This window comes from Charadrius vociferus, unplaced genomic scaffold (genome assembly GCF_000708025.1).
Source record: "Charadrius vociferus isolate BGI_N301 unplaced genomic scaffold, ASM70802v2 scaffold218, whole genome shotgun sequence".
Classification (NCBI taxonomy): Eukaryota; Metazoa; Chordata; class Aves; order Charadriiformes; family Charadriidae; genus Charadrius; species Charadrius vociferus.
This window is the reverse complement of record NW_009650084.1, coordinates 3,526,896-3,542,873: the sequence shown is the minus strand read 5'-3', so window position 1 is coordinate 3,542,873 and position 15,978 is coordinate 3,526,896. Positions and strand designations below refer to the sequence as shown.

General features: G+C 37.0%; 1 protein-coding gene across 1 annotated transcript; it reads left to right on the top strand.

The window, feature by feature from the left end:
• Nucleotides 1-3,757: 3,757 nt before the first annotated feature.
• Nucleotides 3,758-15,377, top strand: TNFSF13B (tumor necrosis factor (ligand) superfamily, member 13b). Its single transcript, XM_009892141.1, has 6 exons — nt 3,758-4,167; nt 4,251-4,356; nt 12,415-12,471; nt 12,770-12,882; nt 12,979-13,129; nt 14,832-15,377. Exons 1-6 carry the CDS (start codon nt 3,841-3,843, stop codon nt 14,942-14,944), a joined length of 867 nt encoding a protein of 288 aa, XP_009890443.1. The 5' UTR covers nt 3,758-3,840; the 3' UTR covers nt 14,945-15,377.
• The last annotated feature ends 601 nt before the right edge of the window (nt 15,378-15,978 follow it).

Here is a 15,978-nt window from a genome sequence, read left to right as displayed (position 1 = left end):
TGGTTCCCCGCAGATGTAGTGATGATGTTTTATAAATTTGCAGGTTAGCAGGGCCCATCTTGATCATTTAATCTGATAATCTGCATGACGGAAATTAAAAAAAAAAAAAATTGCTTGCAGAAATTGCAGGGTTTGTTTCTGCTGCAATATCTTGGAAGGTTTAACCAGCCTTGATTTCATACAAGAATCTATTTCCCCTAGTGAAATATTCTCACCATTAAGAGTCTTCAGAGGTAACGTGTTTTTTTCTTCTTGTTTTGAGTTTTAACTAAAAGTTTGCTCTTTTTTCTGAAAAGTAGAAGACTTGGTTAAGTTAGACTAGCTAAGGCGTTTCTTAATAGTTTTCTGTGGCTAAATTTAAAAGGTCCCTTTGTCAGTCAACCTGAGTATTCAACATAGCTCATTCTTTGGGTTAAGGAGGCACTAAATGGTTAGATTCATTGTGTGGGCGTGGATCAACTGTACTGTGTATGTAAAATAGGACCGTATTTTCAGAATACCTTTATTACAAGGCTTTATTCCTATTTGCGTCCAGGGTTAGATGGCCAGGACTAGGTTTCTGCAGCTTAATGCAGTGGCATTTTCTTTTCTAGAAATAGTTTGGAAAATGCTGCTTTGAACTGGGCTTGAGGTGGTCACTTGTTGCATGTGTAGCATAGCATGTCTGTCTTGAGCCAAAAACAGTTGATATGGTACAAACTTTTGCAAAAAGGTTTTCAGGGAAGCTGGCCAGTAGAAGCAGGCTGTGAACCACAAACTGTATACCCTTTTCGTGATGAGTTCTTTAGGCCTCTTATATTCATACTGGATTTTTGTTTTGAACGCTTTTCACTGTTTGGTTTTGGTAGTCATAGCTAACGGTTTTGTTGATATACAAGCACAGTTACTGTTACCTCTTATTTTTGCTTAGTATTTTGCTTCAGCACATATATGTGAATATTAGACTTCTGTTTCAAAAGAAAGTTCCACTGAGAGCTCATGTTCAGCTGGAGTCAACACCCTCCCATGTCTGCTAATGGAAGGCTGATCTGAGCACTCCTTAGTCCTCTTTAGTAATACCTTGGTTTAAAACACAGAAGAAACTGCCCGTGTGTTAATCTTACTGACTTTGCTTTAAGCAGGTTAAGGACTACTTTGCAGCTCTGCCAACAAGAGGAATCATAAGGACAGTATGTTATGACAGGACACAGTGGCAAGCATTGAGGCTCTGACTCCACGCTCTAGGCTTTGCAACTAGCATGTTTGGGTTTTTGTTTTGGTTTGGTTTATTTTTTAAGTAATTTTTTTTCTGAGTTTTTACTGTAATGCAATTAGCAGTCTGCAATTCACTCAAGCTTCATTTGATTGTGTTAAAATGGAAGTTGTTCAGCTAAGTCTATTTCTAGGCAATTAACTTTTTTCATGATTGATCTCTCACTGTCATTATTGATTATTCCACTACATTTTTGTCATCACAAAAGTTGCCTAAAATTATACTTTCTTTCAAATCACTTAACTGCTTATGAAGCTATAGAACAACACAAGGTTGCAAACAGAGTGATCCCTTTGATAGTCAACTAGAAATACCTGTTGAATTTAACAATTTGCTGTGTGTGGGCTTTTCTGTTTTTCCTTACCTCCCCTTTGAAATTCTCATTTATCAGAATGATAAGCAAGACAAAGCCAGATGTCTTACAGAAGTTGTCTGTGTCACCACAATTATTTTCTCAGCCCAAATAATGACCCCATTTAAAGAAGGTGTGGAGGCTGGGAACAGCCTATTTTCTCCAGAAGCGACTGGAGTGATGCTAATTATATACCTGTCTATTATTTTTTTATATGTTAATGACCACAGAGACCTCACTAGCCAATTGTTTCTCAGTATTTCTGGATGGCTAGTTATAACTTTCATTCTCTCACTTGGTTTAATTTTCTTAAATAGCACTTCTTTTCCGACTGTTATTTTATTTTTGGAACACAGTCAGTACTAGGCTGGTAATGTTCTGATGTCTAGTGATACTTCAAAGCATGTCTGCATAGTTCTAATAATTGCTTATTCTGTTCCAAAAATCCTACCTTAGTTCATCTTAAATTTCCTTCAAAATGCAGCTCCATTTACACCTCAACTTAGCCTTGAAAATAGGTACAGAAACAGTATGGTATTCTGCTCTTATTCCACCCTGCACTAATTTCTGTATCATTTCTAACAGTATGTACGTGACTTCTAGGGGCATGTTAAGATACATGGTATATTTTTTTTTCCCTCTGCATTTAGGTAAAGAATTACTTGACTGTGCAGAATATTGGGTGGTTGCTAGAGGTGGCAAAGTAAGGAAAAGGGTATATTGCATCACAATGGAAGATGATAAATCTTATAATAACCCTCAATTTCTCATAGTCTTAAGAAACAGAAGTGGGAGAGGCTACGGAAGTTGTTACTCTATTGTTGCTCCTTCTTCTTTCTCCTTCCCAACAGAATCAACTTGAGCTGAACTACTCTGACAAGTGTTGCCATCAAGATTCATTACACAGTATTCAGACAGACCTGTAAAAGTTCTCTCTCTTGCAAAGATAAAACTTTACTTACATGGTAAAAAAATTGATTCCAGCAGGGAGGTTGACCTGTTCATTTTAGCCCTAATTGCGATGCTTTTCAAGCTTTTTTTCTGTCCTGGACCACTGAAACTTTCAACAAAGGAGTAAAACTTTAATTTTGTGTGAGAAGACAGTACAAAAAGCATATGCACACGTTTGGGATATTTATGTAGCCTTGCTGCTGCAGAGAAGGAATTCCTAATGCAGGGGTTTAAGATGAAAGGACTAATAAAATCTTAAAAAGATGTACTTAAGCCAGACACTCAGGATTCACCTGAAAAGCTTAAGTATGCATCTTTAAATTTTGGTGGTTTTTTGTTTTTTAAATCTCTAAATCTTATTTTCTTTCTGTACCCCTCTGCCCTTCCCCCTTGCCCCATTCTAATTTTCCCCTATCTTATTCTTTCCCATCTTCTAGTTTTCACTCCTCCTAGTTGCTCCCCTGCCCCAGGTTTCCTCTCCCCACTTCTCTGTGTCCCCTTTTGCATTAATCCAGATCCTTGAATTCTGTAAAGAAGCTCTATTTATTAGGTAAGTTTAATAAAAAGTCATCCCTTTTCAGGTTAGTCTGATGAACTGAACTGCAGAATCTGCAGCTTCATACAGTTGAGAGATCAGTAATTTGTTACTCATACTTGGGAATATTTTTCACTATGGTGTTTAGGAAACCACAAATTTTTTTGTTTGAGTAGGTTGTCCCCTCTGTAGGCATATAGGCACTTTAGATATGAATATATATATTAATATATACGATATAATGTATATACACAGTACATCTATATACATACGGATATACAGAGGCACACAGGTTGTCATATGTGTATGTCTTTTAAGTAGCACTGGATTATATGCTGCCAGGAAACTACATTGTTTCTGCACTTCTAGATAAGGCTTTAAATTACCAGCGGTACCGGCTGTGCCTAAATTTAAAGATAATGGGAAATGGTAATAGCAAGCTGCCACTTAAATAAAGAGTTGAAAGTGAAAGGAGGAAGGTAGATTGAGCAAGCGGCTCATGAGAAAGTATTCATCTCCAAAATGCAGCACAGAAAGAAGAAAACTAAACGGAGACCGAATCTTAGACATTCACTCTGTACATTAAGTTTAATGGTTCTATCAACGGCTTCATATGACAGGAAATGATCTGGGCGTTTTGTTCACTTATTCTGGATGCCCTTAGTTTCAGAGAGCAACTGGTAACATGGATTGCACCTCGGAAGGGGACAGCTGAACTCTCCCTCTGGCTTTAGTGAGGAAAGAGCAGCGATGAAATCCGTGGAGTGTGTGCACGTCATCCAACAGAAGGATACCGCCTCCTCTCCCTCTGCCCCCCCTGGTGCTGCTTCAGGCACCGCGGGACTTTTTTCTGTCACATTCCTGTGGCTTGCAATGCTCCTGTCCTCTTGTCTTGCAGCAGTGTCTCTTTACCATGTTATCACCCTGAAAACAGAATTAGAAGCACTGCGCAGCGAGCTGATCTACAGGGTCCAGGCCAGGTCTCTGCTAGACCGGCCATCCGTGTCCCCTGACGAAAATAAAGCGGGTACCCCTGTTTCTTCCTTCCTGAAAGCGTCTGCAGCTGGTGCCAGGCAGGTAAGCTGGACGGGTGGGTTTTGGCTTGCAGGGGATGAAAGTATGTGAGGCTGCTTTCTCTGACTGCTGCTTTTCCCCGTTAGGAGAACAGGCTTCCTCGTCCTGGCCCAGCTGAAAGCTTCCAAAAGGAAATCTGGAATGGGAGCAGAAACAGGGGGAGAAGGTCTATTGTCCACACAGAAGAAACAGGTAAATAGCACCTGGTGGAGTGGGTTGGGATGCTGCAGTTGCATACCGCCTTGAGAAAAGCAGCAGTGCTTGACTCGTATCTTCTCCTGTCAGCCGGTCTGCGCTCCCAAAGCCCATTAAGGTTTTTACAATTATTGCTGAATGAATGGTGTTAACCGTAGGTATGTTCTCTTAATGGTTACCATACTGTTTAAGGTACCAGATGCTTATGTTATCTGCAGGTTGAACTTTGAATGTTAGATCCCAAATCTGCTTCTTGTAAAGGAGGTATTTCTCGATGATGCGGTAGAGTTGAGTAAGGCAACTTTAAATTGTTCGGATTGTAAATTGCTCAGTTCTAAATCCATCAGTCTCAACTCAGAGTAATGCCTAACTTGTTTATCTCTGATCAATAGTAGGGATGGAAAGCTATTATTAAAAATGCCAAGTGATTTTTCTGGGAAAACATGCTTATCCTAAAAGAGAGAAGTAACAAGAAAGCTCCTTAACTTTAGGGAAGTAGAAGTTTTCAAAGAGAAAGGCTGGCTTGTACCTGTCCAAAGAGGCAGACTACAAGGAATTCAGAAGTTTAGCATCATTTCTGCATTAAAACAATCTATTAATATAATCAGCAAAATAAATAAAGGCATGCCTATCCAGTAAGATTTTTTTTTTTCTATCATGGCCTTTTTAAAAGGTGTTGCCAAGAACACTGAAGACTGTGGTCCATAAAAGACCTCTGATGCATATTGTAACATTGGAATATTTGTTTCCTTAGGGAATAAAATGCCTACATTTTTTTCGTTTTCTCTTTCCAAACACAATGGTGCCTGATAGGATGAAATACAGAATTTTGTGATAACGATTTGCATACATACTCTAACTAAAAATGTTTCTGAGTTACTATATCAGCTCAATCCTCTTACAGATACTTTTAGATTGTTTTAACTGATGAAAGCTGATATCTTAAATTATTAATAGATGAAGTTGAAATGGAGTAATTTGCAGTAAAGAATAAATCAAACTTTGCTTAAAATGTGCTTTTTAGTGACTAATTAACGTGAATTGTATTTCACTTAAGCTTCAGCAAGCTAAATGAAATTTAAGTTCTAGAGTATAATCACTCTACTTATCTCCAGCATTCTCAAAAGAAAATATTCATTTAGGACATCACCCAAAATCCATAGGTTTAAATGAGATTTATTCTATTTCATTAGTAATCTTTGGTTCAGGGTCTTGGCTAAGAGTGATTTCACAAACAAGGCTGAGGACAAGATTGCTTAAATTGTGTTTCTTGTATCCTGTTTCCTACCACGGGAAACACAGAGTTTCCCTGCTCTCCCCACCCTAGCGTCTCCCCAATAAAAACTAGTGGTCTAAAGCACAAGTATCATCAAAAATAAGGAGGCATTTTTTCTTTTAAATGAATGTTATAGCATCAGTACTCTGCAAGTTAACCAGTTCCCTTTACGGTAGCTTTCATCTTTATTCTTATTGCTATTTGAGGGTGTGGGTGTATGGGGGAGAGGAGGGGTTTGGGCTCCTCATTTGTGCTTCTGGCAGACTTAAGATTCTTTTCATCAGGTAGCTGTCTCTGATTATACCTATTCACCTTTATTGACATAAAATTCCAATTAAGCTACTTATTTCTGTGAGCTTTTTTTTAAAAAAAATACAACGGGCTTTAAAATTGTTTAGGATGCATGACAGAAAGCAGAGAATATGAGCATTCATTTAAAAGGGAAGAGCTACATAGGTTGGCCTACTACAAAACTGTTTTCTAACACGACCATCGTATTTTTGTATACAAAAAAGAAAAAAAGTAAATTACAAATCTTGCATTTATATAAAAGGCCATCTGTTAGACAGGGTTACCTTTCTGCCTGCTCTAATTACAATAACTTAAGCTTGTCAGAGTGCAGTAAGAGGTTACGTTTTCTTAGATCAGATTTCATTGATGACCATGAACATACTAGTCCATATTACATTTTGCTTTAGCAGAGTGAGTGAAACTAGAACATGGTGTTGTTCATGGTGCTGAATCCTGTCTGTTACTTGGTCATGTACACAAAATTACTGGCCCTGTGTTTTGATCTTCTTACATCCATTTCTGGGTACCAGAGTCCCAGCAGCCTTCAAATCGTCTTGCAGATGCACTGCACTCATTCTGGTAGAATGGCAGAAAAATTAGGGTATTGAGTGAGGTTCTTTGTTCTTGTCCTATTTCTGTTTGCTTCAACAAGGTCTCAGAGTAGAGTCACAGAATCACAGAATTACAGAATGGTCAGGGTTGGAAGGGACCTCTGGAGATCATCTAATCCAACCCCAGTCTCATACTTAATTGTTGACCCATAATTTCATTTTAACATGGACCAATTCCTTAGAAAGTGAATGTCACTGATATACAATTGCTTGTCTTGTGCTTCGTCAGAGGGCAGAAGTAAAATATAAAACCATTATTTTGTTTATAAATAAAGTTGTCACTTGATTCTGTTTTCTTTCTAAACTCTAGTTATTAAATTCCAGAAGTGAATGCCCCGTGATTCTTTTTAGGCGCAGCACAGCCCTTCTTGAACATACAGATTTCCATTTTAACGTGTTTTTTTTTTTCCTATTTGTTTGATGCTGTGTGCATAAAAGCGGCCACAAATTAGAGTTTTAATTAAAATGACAATTGAAGGAAAATGTATCTAACACAATGTTGTTCTTTCATATTGTTATGTGGTATGCATTTGTCTGTGTTCATGTGTAAAACTATTAGTCATCACTAGTTGTACATTTTATGTCTTGAGAAAATTTCCAGCTCAAGTAGGTTGAAGAGATGGGTTTCAAGCATCAATTCCAAATAAAGCTGTACAGTTAGCAGTCAGAACCGGAGTTCTTGATACAATGAGTAGGAGTTAATGGGTGATTTTGAAAGGTACATATTATTAATATACAGGCAAAGGGATCATCTAACCACTTCTGGCAAATGTCATATCAGGACACATAAGAACAGATATTATTTTTCTTATTTGGCTTTCTTTTTATAAATTTTGTCTGTAGAGGAAAATTGCTACAGAACAAAAACATCTCCTGAATTTTATACCCTGTTCACAATTATTGATTGCCTTGCCTGCACGTTTTTCTTGAAGCTCTATGTGTGCTTGAGTCCGGGAACAAGATATAGGTTCCGTTACCTAAGCCAAATCAATGTATGAATGTCAAGTTTCATTTACATGCTGTCTCTCTGCCTCATTCTGATCATTATTGTGGGATTCTGATTCCTGCAGGTGAAAAGGTAAATGAGCATCAGGTCCTTCTGTAAACTCAAATTCAGGCGACATTCTGCTGTGATCAGGTTGGAGCACCTGTGGACTATATTTATTTTGGTGTATTGAGGTTATCCATCTCAACCAGTCTGATTGCATGTATGGAAGGCACTGAGGAGAAATTCTAAGTAATTACACAAAGCAGTAAGGCAGGTTAACCTGGCATGTGACCTGGCAATTCTTTTTTGCTAATGCTTCCCACATTCTACCCCAATATCAGTTGTGTGAAATGACTATGGCCGTGCAAGCGTGGTCTATAAGTTGTGAGGATTTTGCCATTGTTCTTGATATAATTGCCTTACTCGCATATCAGTACATTTGCTTTGGCAAATTGGTGCAGTTGTTGGTTAGAAGTGTTTTGACCCTGTATCTTGTTGGTTTAGAACTCTGTGACAGAGGGATAGCAAGAACACGTGGAACTTGACTTTAGCAATCTCTGAGTCAAGAACCCTGACCTTTTGTTACTAGCCTAAACAAATGCCACATATAAAATTCCCTTACCAAATATTCAAAATACTTCATATTTTATTTTTTGAAGAGGGGAAATATGAGTTCTCTTAATTAAAAAAAAAAAAGAAAGGCCTACTTCTTGGAAAGATATGTTATTCTTTTTTGTTTCTGCTGACAACAGTCTAACTCAAAAGGAAGTAGGCCCTTCTATGCGAAAGGAAAGAAAATGACTTGATATAATGCCTGCAATTTTACATGAAGAATTCCACTTACTGAATGAATGAATCACTGCTGTGTGTTATGCAGAACACTGTGCAATCAAAAATGCACGAAATAGGTTCTAATTTTTAAAAACAATATTCTGCTTTATACTGTATAGTAGGAGTCTACATAAAGCATTCTTAATTCTTAGTAAATAATTTCCTTATTATTCTGATTGTAACATGTTACCAGTAATTCTGTTAAGGTCAAAATAATGCTACCAATACTTTGTAAGACCTGAGTCACGTCTGTAATTATGTAATTATGGTTGGACACGATGATCTTAAAGGTCCCTTCCAACCTAGACAATCCTATGATTCCTATGAATTATGACCAAGCCATTTCACTGCAGGGACTGATTTAATCCATGATTAATGCCATATAAAGACTTCCTAATTAAAAAGCACCAAATTAACCTGGCTATAATAATGCACAAGCAAAAAGTAAAAGAAGATCTCTTGTGATAAGAAATGCAGAAGTTAAAGGAAGAACAGCAAATTGTTCAAAAACATGCATATAATTTATAAATCAAATTATCTAGTGTTTAAGTATGTTTTGGGAAGTCTACAGAGAACAGATCTAGACCAAAGAAGGAACCTAAACAAGCAGATCTGTTTTTTAAAGTTCAGGGTTTTCACTTGTTTTTATTTCAGCAAAAATTGAGATAGATGTCTCAGGCCTCAGATATCAAAACTTAGGAATTTATGCATGAGTTCACAGATAAAAAACTTGAAATTTTATTTGGAAGCATTATAAAGTTAGATTGCAAAATATCAAAATGATTATGCAAGTTAAACAATAAAAAAACCTGTGTGGGGGAGCAAATTTGATTTGACCAATTTCAGGTCTTAAATCATGCAGATATGCAGAAGGCTGTCTTCCTATCCTGCTGCAAAAGCTAGCTTTTTTAAGAAAATTGTGGTTACATTGCTCAACCAGTGGAGAACACATCCCTTCATGTGCTGGCTGTGGTTTATAAAGGCATCTGGAGTCACTAACTTCTTCAGAATTGGCTGTTCTGTTCATGGAAGAAGACAGACTCTGAAACGTTCTTCTCCCCACCCATACCCCGCAGAGTGGTTAAAATCAGAAAAAAAAAAAATGCTTATCAAAGCAAAGATTTTATATGAAGTTACAAGAGGGTGGGGTGCACTTTATTGTTCTAGATACACTCTGTTTTATACAGCTAGACCTCATGGTGACACTCAGTCTAGATATTTTTGCCCATTGTTAAGATGTATTTTATGAATCCTGTATTCTGTTTGCATTATTATTTACTCAAAAATCCTTTACACTACAAAGCTGATGCTCAGGTTTGATTTCCACTGGGCTAAAGGGCATTCAGGTAGAGCTTTTGATTTATTCTGCTCGGTACTGATAGCAACTATTCAACCCATATTTTGTAATGCGTATATTTTTTATATTGTATTTCAGGTAAGATTTGGGTCCTTCTTGGAATAGAATTGCTAACATTTCTTAATAACATTATCTTTTTACTGAAAATCCCTGTAAATTTACCCAGAAGATAGACTCTGTATAGCCATATCTTCTCCTTAATAGTAGTGTTGTTTACCTTGAATTTGTTTCAATGAATTACTTAATTTTAAGCATGTATGTAGTTCCACTGAGGTCAAAGTGAAGTACTTGTATATACTGGAAATAGTTATGTGTCAGCCTTGGCTTCTGAACATTTTTTTGAAGCATGTTGTTCAATCCCTCAAATCCTTTTTTTAGATGTTATTTGTCCTTGTGGCTTTAGGTAAAAAGGCCACTGTGCTAGTTCCTGTTCTCTTTATTGTTATGAATGAGACTGTTCTATCCATGTTTCTCTGTGAAAAAAAAAAGCTTACTATATTCTGTGGAGCCTTACTTCTATCTGCATACACTAAAAAAAGAGACAGTAAGATTTTTTTAGAGAATATATGTAGATTTGATATCTGTAGAATAAAGCAGAGTTGGTATGTATTTTAAAAAGATGGAAAAGGTCTTGGACTGTACTGAATTTGCTGATTTTGATTACTGTGTAGCAGTTGTCAGCAATGATGACTAGTTTTTCACTGCTTCAATTGAAACATAAATCCAGACTTGCAAACTGTGAATCAGGATAGTTTCAAGAATGTCAATCAAGTTTGCAGAGCAGGTTTAACAAGAGTTGCTAAAGTAGCCATAAATTTCACTGTTTGTGGATGCTGCTCATTGGTACGCAGCTGGATAGCAGCTGGTTAGTGTGAATCATAACAAATCCTTTCTTGTTTGGTTAGTGGAAAATCCAGTGGCCACACTAGCGAGTTCTCTTAAAAGCAGGAATGAAAAATTTTCTTTAGCTTACTTAAATACCAGGGAATCATCAAATTCCATTTACCAGGAAAGCACTTTGCTCTAAAGGACAGTGAACTAATACCTTGTGAAATAAATTACCTGATGTGCTTTATTGTGGGACCACAGAAAAGCACATTTTGATTTCATTTGGAAGCTTCTTTTTCAGAAAATCGCTTGCAAGTGTGATAGAAAAATGACTGAAGTATAATACCTTTTTTGATTTTGTGTTGGCTTGTTTATTTCTATTCCTTATCAGAAGGCAGGGAATTCAGGTGCCTTTAAATTCATGGTTTAAAAAGCTATAGATTTTTGGCACATTATTGATGAGCATTGATAGAACTCAAGGACATGTTCCAGTGTAGGACAGCATTTCCATTAACATAAGTAGAGCTCACATGTCGTGTGATCATTGTGACATTGGAGTGTTCCCAGACGTGCTCTTGAATCTTTGCCCATGGCCAGTTGGCACCACCAAGAACTGGTGAGCATCCAGCCCCCTTCTGGTACTTTCAGGCAGGCCCCCTTGGAAAGGAGACTTAGATACAGAGAGAGGCTGCTTTCTGCTCAAATCTTCTCACTACCTGCTGTGTGGTGGGAGGTTTGTGGTGCTGGGCACTTGGTTGCACATGTGAATACCAGTGGCAGATGTAAAAACAGGATCCCATGGAGTAGGGCACCTCCCACTATAGGAAGAGTAGCCAAATCTGACCCACAGCCTTCTTACCTGAAAAGAGGTAAACAAAAATGGAGATTCAGCAATCCACGGCAGGATTTTCTTCTCTTGACTCTTAGTAAATTCCTTTGGTTTCTGTCAAGTGCAGTAAATGTTACTACTCTCTTTTGCAACCTTCAAAGTAGCACTAGAAGCAGATGTTTTCGTTAAAATCTGCTCTAAGCAAATGCAACTATCCTTCTTTTCTTTCATCCTGTTCCCTGACACTTATGCTTAGGCAGATTTTTTTTAAAAATCTTTGTTTCACTTGCGAGCCTACATTTTAACATACCACAATATATTTTCGCTGATCAAACTCCTAGTTTCTCATTAGTGTCACCATTCTCTACAGTTTTGAGTAACGGACCAGTTCTGACAGATGCTAAACTATTTGTTATGTGTGCATTAATTTGCTAACACTCATCTCTGTATCTTCCCTCTTAGTCTCAGTATAGGTTGATTGAGTGTGGGTATCTGAAAACATATTGAAAGTACATATATATGGATTTTGAGAATTTATTTTGAAAGTACCATGTAACCAGTATGTGTGACTAATATTTTACAGCAACTATGACTGGAAACTAATTTCTTTAAATAATATAGTAAATATCATTTGAAAATCTGATATCTGTCGTAGCTGGAAGGATTGAGCTTTTGCTTAGAAAATTAACAAGGCTAACTGATCTGATGATTCCTAGCTCGTTTGACTTACTGCTACATTTTTCAATTCTATTATGACCAGAGATTAAAACAAGCAAGTATTACTTGTGCTACTATCTGAGGCCTCCTGCTTGGCTGCATGATCACTGAAAGTTATCTGGTATGTGTTGCAGTGTGAATTTTGTTTTGGCAAGTTTGAGTAAGATCTGTGTCAAAATCAATAGACTATGTTTTCAAATAAGTGGTGAGACCAAGAGAAGATTTTTTTTTCATGTCCTTTTTTTTTTTTAAAAGTAGTTTCAAAAGCATACTCTATTCTGTTACTAATTTATATTTCTTTGGTTTCAAAATGCTTTCACTTTGCAGTTCTGCAGGCCTGCTTGCAACTGATTGCTGACAGCAAAAGTGATATCCAACAGAAAGGTAAGAATACGTTCCATGATTTATAGCTAACAATTCTATGTATTAACTCTTCCATCAAATTTGTCTCACTTCAAGGCAGTGACTGAGTTATATTGCTGAATTTAAAAAAAAAAAAAAAAAAAAAAAGAGGCCCCTGCATCTGGACAGCTTTTGCGAATATCCTCTTTTTAGTGGGGAAATCCAGATAGTGAGACTGCAAGTCTTGACTTGAAGTCAGCTTTGTTAACTTTTTTTGGCTGATGACAATGAAGAAAATAACTTTTATTTCTGATTACCTGAAAATGATTGTTTCTTTCAGATGATTCAAGCATTGTCCCTTGGCTTCTGAGCTTTAAACGTGGAACAGCTCTGGAAGAACAAGGAAATAAAATAGTGATCAAAGAAACAGGATATTTTTTCATATATGGTCAGGTGAGAAAGCTCAGTTCTCTTTAGCATCTGACTTCTTTAAGTATTTTTAATGTCTCCATACAATATGTTTGAAGTCTCCATCCCTTCATTCTGTAGGTTTTATATACAGATACAACATTTGCTATGGGACACCTAATACAGAGGAAGAAGGCCCACGTGTTTGGTGATGATCTCAGCTTGGTGACATTGTTCCGTTGCATCCAAAATATGCCACAGTCTTATCCGAATAATTCTTGCTATACTGCTGGTAAAAATCTAAGTTTTCCTTTTCTTTGTTTGCAAATAAACTGTATCAAATAGCGTCTGTAGTGTTGGGCAATTAAGTATTCTGGCAGTTGTAAAGAAACTGGACTACATTCATGGATCTGGTTAATTGAAAAATTACAGAACACTTTCAAAAAAAACACAGTTTTATATAAAGTATTGGCAGTTGGAGTGTATACATCTAATTTAGGTTATCTGAACAATTGTTCTCTCTCCATTGACTATACAATGTGGTTAGATACTTCCGTGCTTTTAGTTAGATGCTGGAAGCAGAAAAAAGGAGTACATACTGACCTTATTGCAGAACTCAGTTTAATTTAGGGGTTCGATTCCACATTTAGTTATCCCGATAAAATATTTAGAAGTTATGTTCTGCTTTAAAACATCATACATGAATTTTAGCCACCCAATTTTTGCATACCTTACTGTGGGATTTCCAAAGATATTTCTTATCAGCTTAATTCTCTACTCCTTATAATAGCTACTGCGGTTTTAGTCTTTGGTTACATGAACAATAGTTTATTCCTATCAGGAGCTCTTTCTGACTGTGCAAACACCACAAGAAAGTCCAATTAAAATATTTAATGCAAGTCCAGCAAGATCAATGTATACAGATGTATATTCCTGCAGTAGCATTTAAGGAATTGTCAAAGCCTATTAAACCTCATTTGGTGGCTCTTATCTGTCTGTCTTTCCCCCTTAATGGTGGATTTGAGGGTTTTCTCTTTTGTTGTTTTCCAGCAAGATCTGTGTGAATTTTTCAATACCTTATAAAAAAGTGTGTGATACTGACTAATAGAGTTGACTGTTGGGAAGTAATGGAATTAAACAAATGAGATGGGGAAGGAAACTTTTTTTTTTTCCCAAATAAAAATAAATTAGCTACTTCCTCCTGGCAATTGAGGCTGTCCAAACATTTTCTTTAGCTTTCTGCCCCTCCACCCACACATTGTTGCACCATAACCACCTTCAATTTCATCTTTCCTCTTATTTCACCTTTGTATTACTCCCCTCCCTTTCTTAACTAGAATTTCTACTCCATCTAGCCACTTCACGGTTCCTGCTTCCCAAATTCCAACCCTTCTGCTTTCACCTGGAAAACCGAATCTCACAGCAATATCTCACGCTATTGAACATGCGTCACAGCAGAGGTTAGATGTGCTCTCAACTGAGTGACTGGAAGTTGAAGGCGAGGTGCTTTCGGTTATCCCGTCAGCTGATGTGCGGCTGGCAGGAAGCAGACTTTTGCGCTCTGCAGTCGCAGTGGATCAGCTGATGTCTGGTAACTTCATTTGGTTGGTAAAGCTCATGAGACCTCCTCCAGAAGTGTGGGAACAGAGTGGTCTAGGACCAGAAATACCCAACGCTGACCTTGGCTGTCACATCACCATAACACGAGGAATCTGGGTACACCACTGTTACAAGTTTTTGCAGCGTTTGTTTAAGTGAACTGCAATATGCTGAGTGCAGAGTGGAAATTAGGTCCAGCTCCACGGAGGACTTTAAGTGTCAGCTTTGGGTAGGCTGCAGTTTGTAAGATTGTGCCTAAAGATAAAAAAGTGCTCCTCACAAGTAACAAGCCGTGCTCATATTTGTAAGATGATGTGTAATGACTTTTTGAATACAGTTTATGAAAATAATGTTTTTGAAATATTAACTTAAAAATATTTCAAATCTTTTGCCAGGCATTGCAAAATTAGAAGAAGGGGATGAACTTCAACTTACAATACCAAGAAGAAGGGCCAAAATATCCTTGGATGGAGATGGTACTTTTTTTGGTGCAGTTAGACTCCTCTGAAGCCCTTCATTTCTGTTATTATGCTAAATGCAGTTTTCTTCTTTTGCTATGCCTTTGTCAAAAAAAAAAAAAAAAAGTGTAATAAAGCTGCCAATTCAGTTTCTCCCCATCCACCACCAGCTTCTGAGAACTTTTCTTCAGTTTAATAAGCGAACCCAAAACAGGAAACTCACCAGATATACTTGTGAGATATAACCATCATGTGATTACCAGAAAGCCAATTTATTTTAGACAATAGGAGACTAAATAACAACTGTAAGGCAAGAGTTTTTTTGGCTTTGAAACAATTTCTTTTCCATAAGGCAAATCAAAGGAGTTTACCATGCAGTATAGCATAAACAGGACCATTGACTATCAGATTATTATCCATAATTGAAAAGGAAAGTGAAAACACAACTACATCTTAAATTTGCTTTTTTTCATCAATAAAATACTTGAAGTGTAAAATACGGGGAAGAAACATCAAACAGTAGATTCCTCATCACAAAATGGAGGTGTCAGGTCGGTTCTGGGTATTTTTATTTCTTTTTTCTTTGACACCAAGATTTGGGGAAGGAAAAAGTCTAAATGCATACAATAATGAGAAGTCTAAATGTATGGGATAATGAAAACAAACTCCTCAGAAATAGACAGAATAGTAGCCACTGGCTTGCTTCTTCCCTGTGAACAAAAAGTGTATAAATTACTAAGATCTATTAGTATTTACTAATTAGAATTAATTTTACTGGAAAAAGGACATGTAAGATGCTTCAACAGCTGAACCTTCAAAGCATTTGTTACTCATTAAGGAATATGTGTACACTTCTATGTAAGCAAGGCAGAGATAGAAACATGGCGAGATTAGACACAATACAGTAGGTGGAACTGGATTTCTGGCTTCATAACTTCTGCGGGCATATATATTGATATTGTGTGTATATATATGTATATGTATATATATGAAAGTATGTACGTACACATATATAAGCCTTTGACATTTGGGCATAGAATTTTATCTTCTTGTTAATAGTTTACCCAATGGAAATATTACTGCG

Coding starts and splice junctions, on each gene's coding strand:
- TNFSF13B (XM_009892141.1), top strand. CDS start 3,841: ATGAAATCCGTGGAGTGTGTGCACGTCATCCAACAGAAGGATACCGCC. Junction 4,357..12,414: donor TGTCCACACAGAAGAAACAG/GTAAATAGCACC, acceptor TTCACTTTGCAG/TTCTGCAGGCCTGCTTGCAA. Junction 13,130..14,831: donor TAATTCTTGCTATACTGCTG/GTAAAAATCTAA, acceptor ATCTTTTGCCAG/GCATTGCAAAATTAGAAGAA.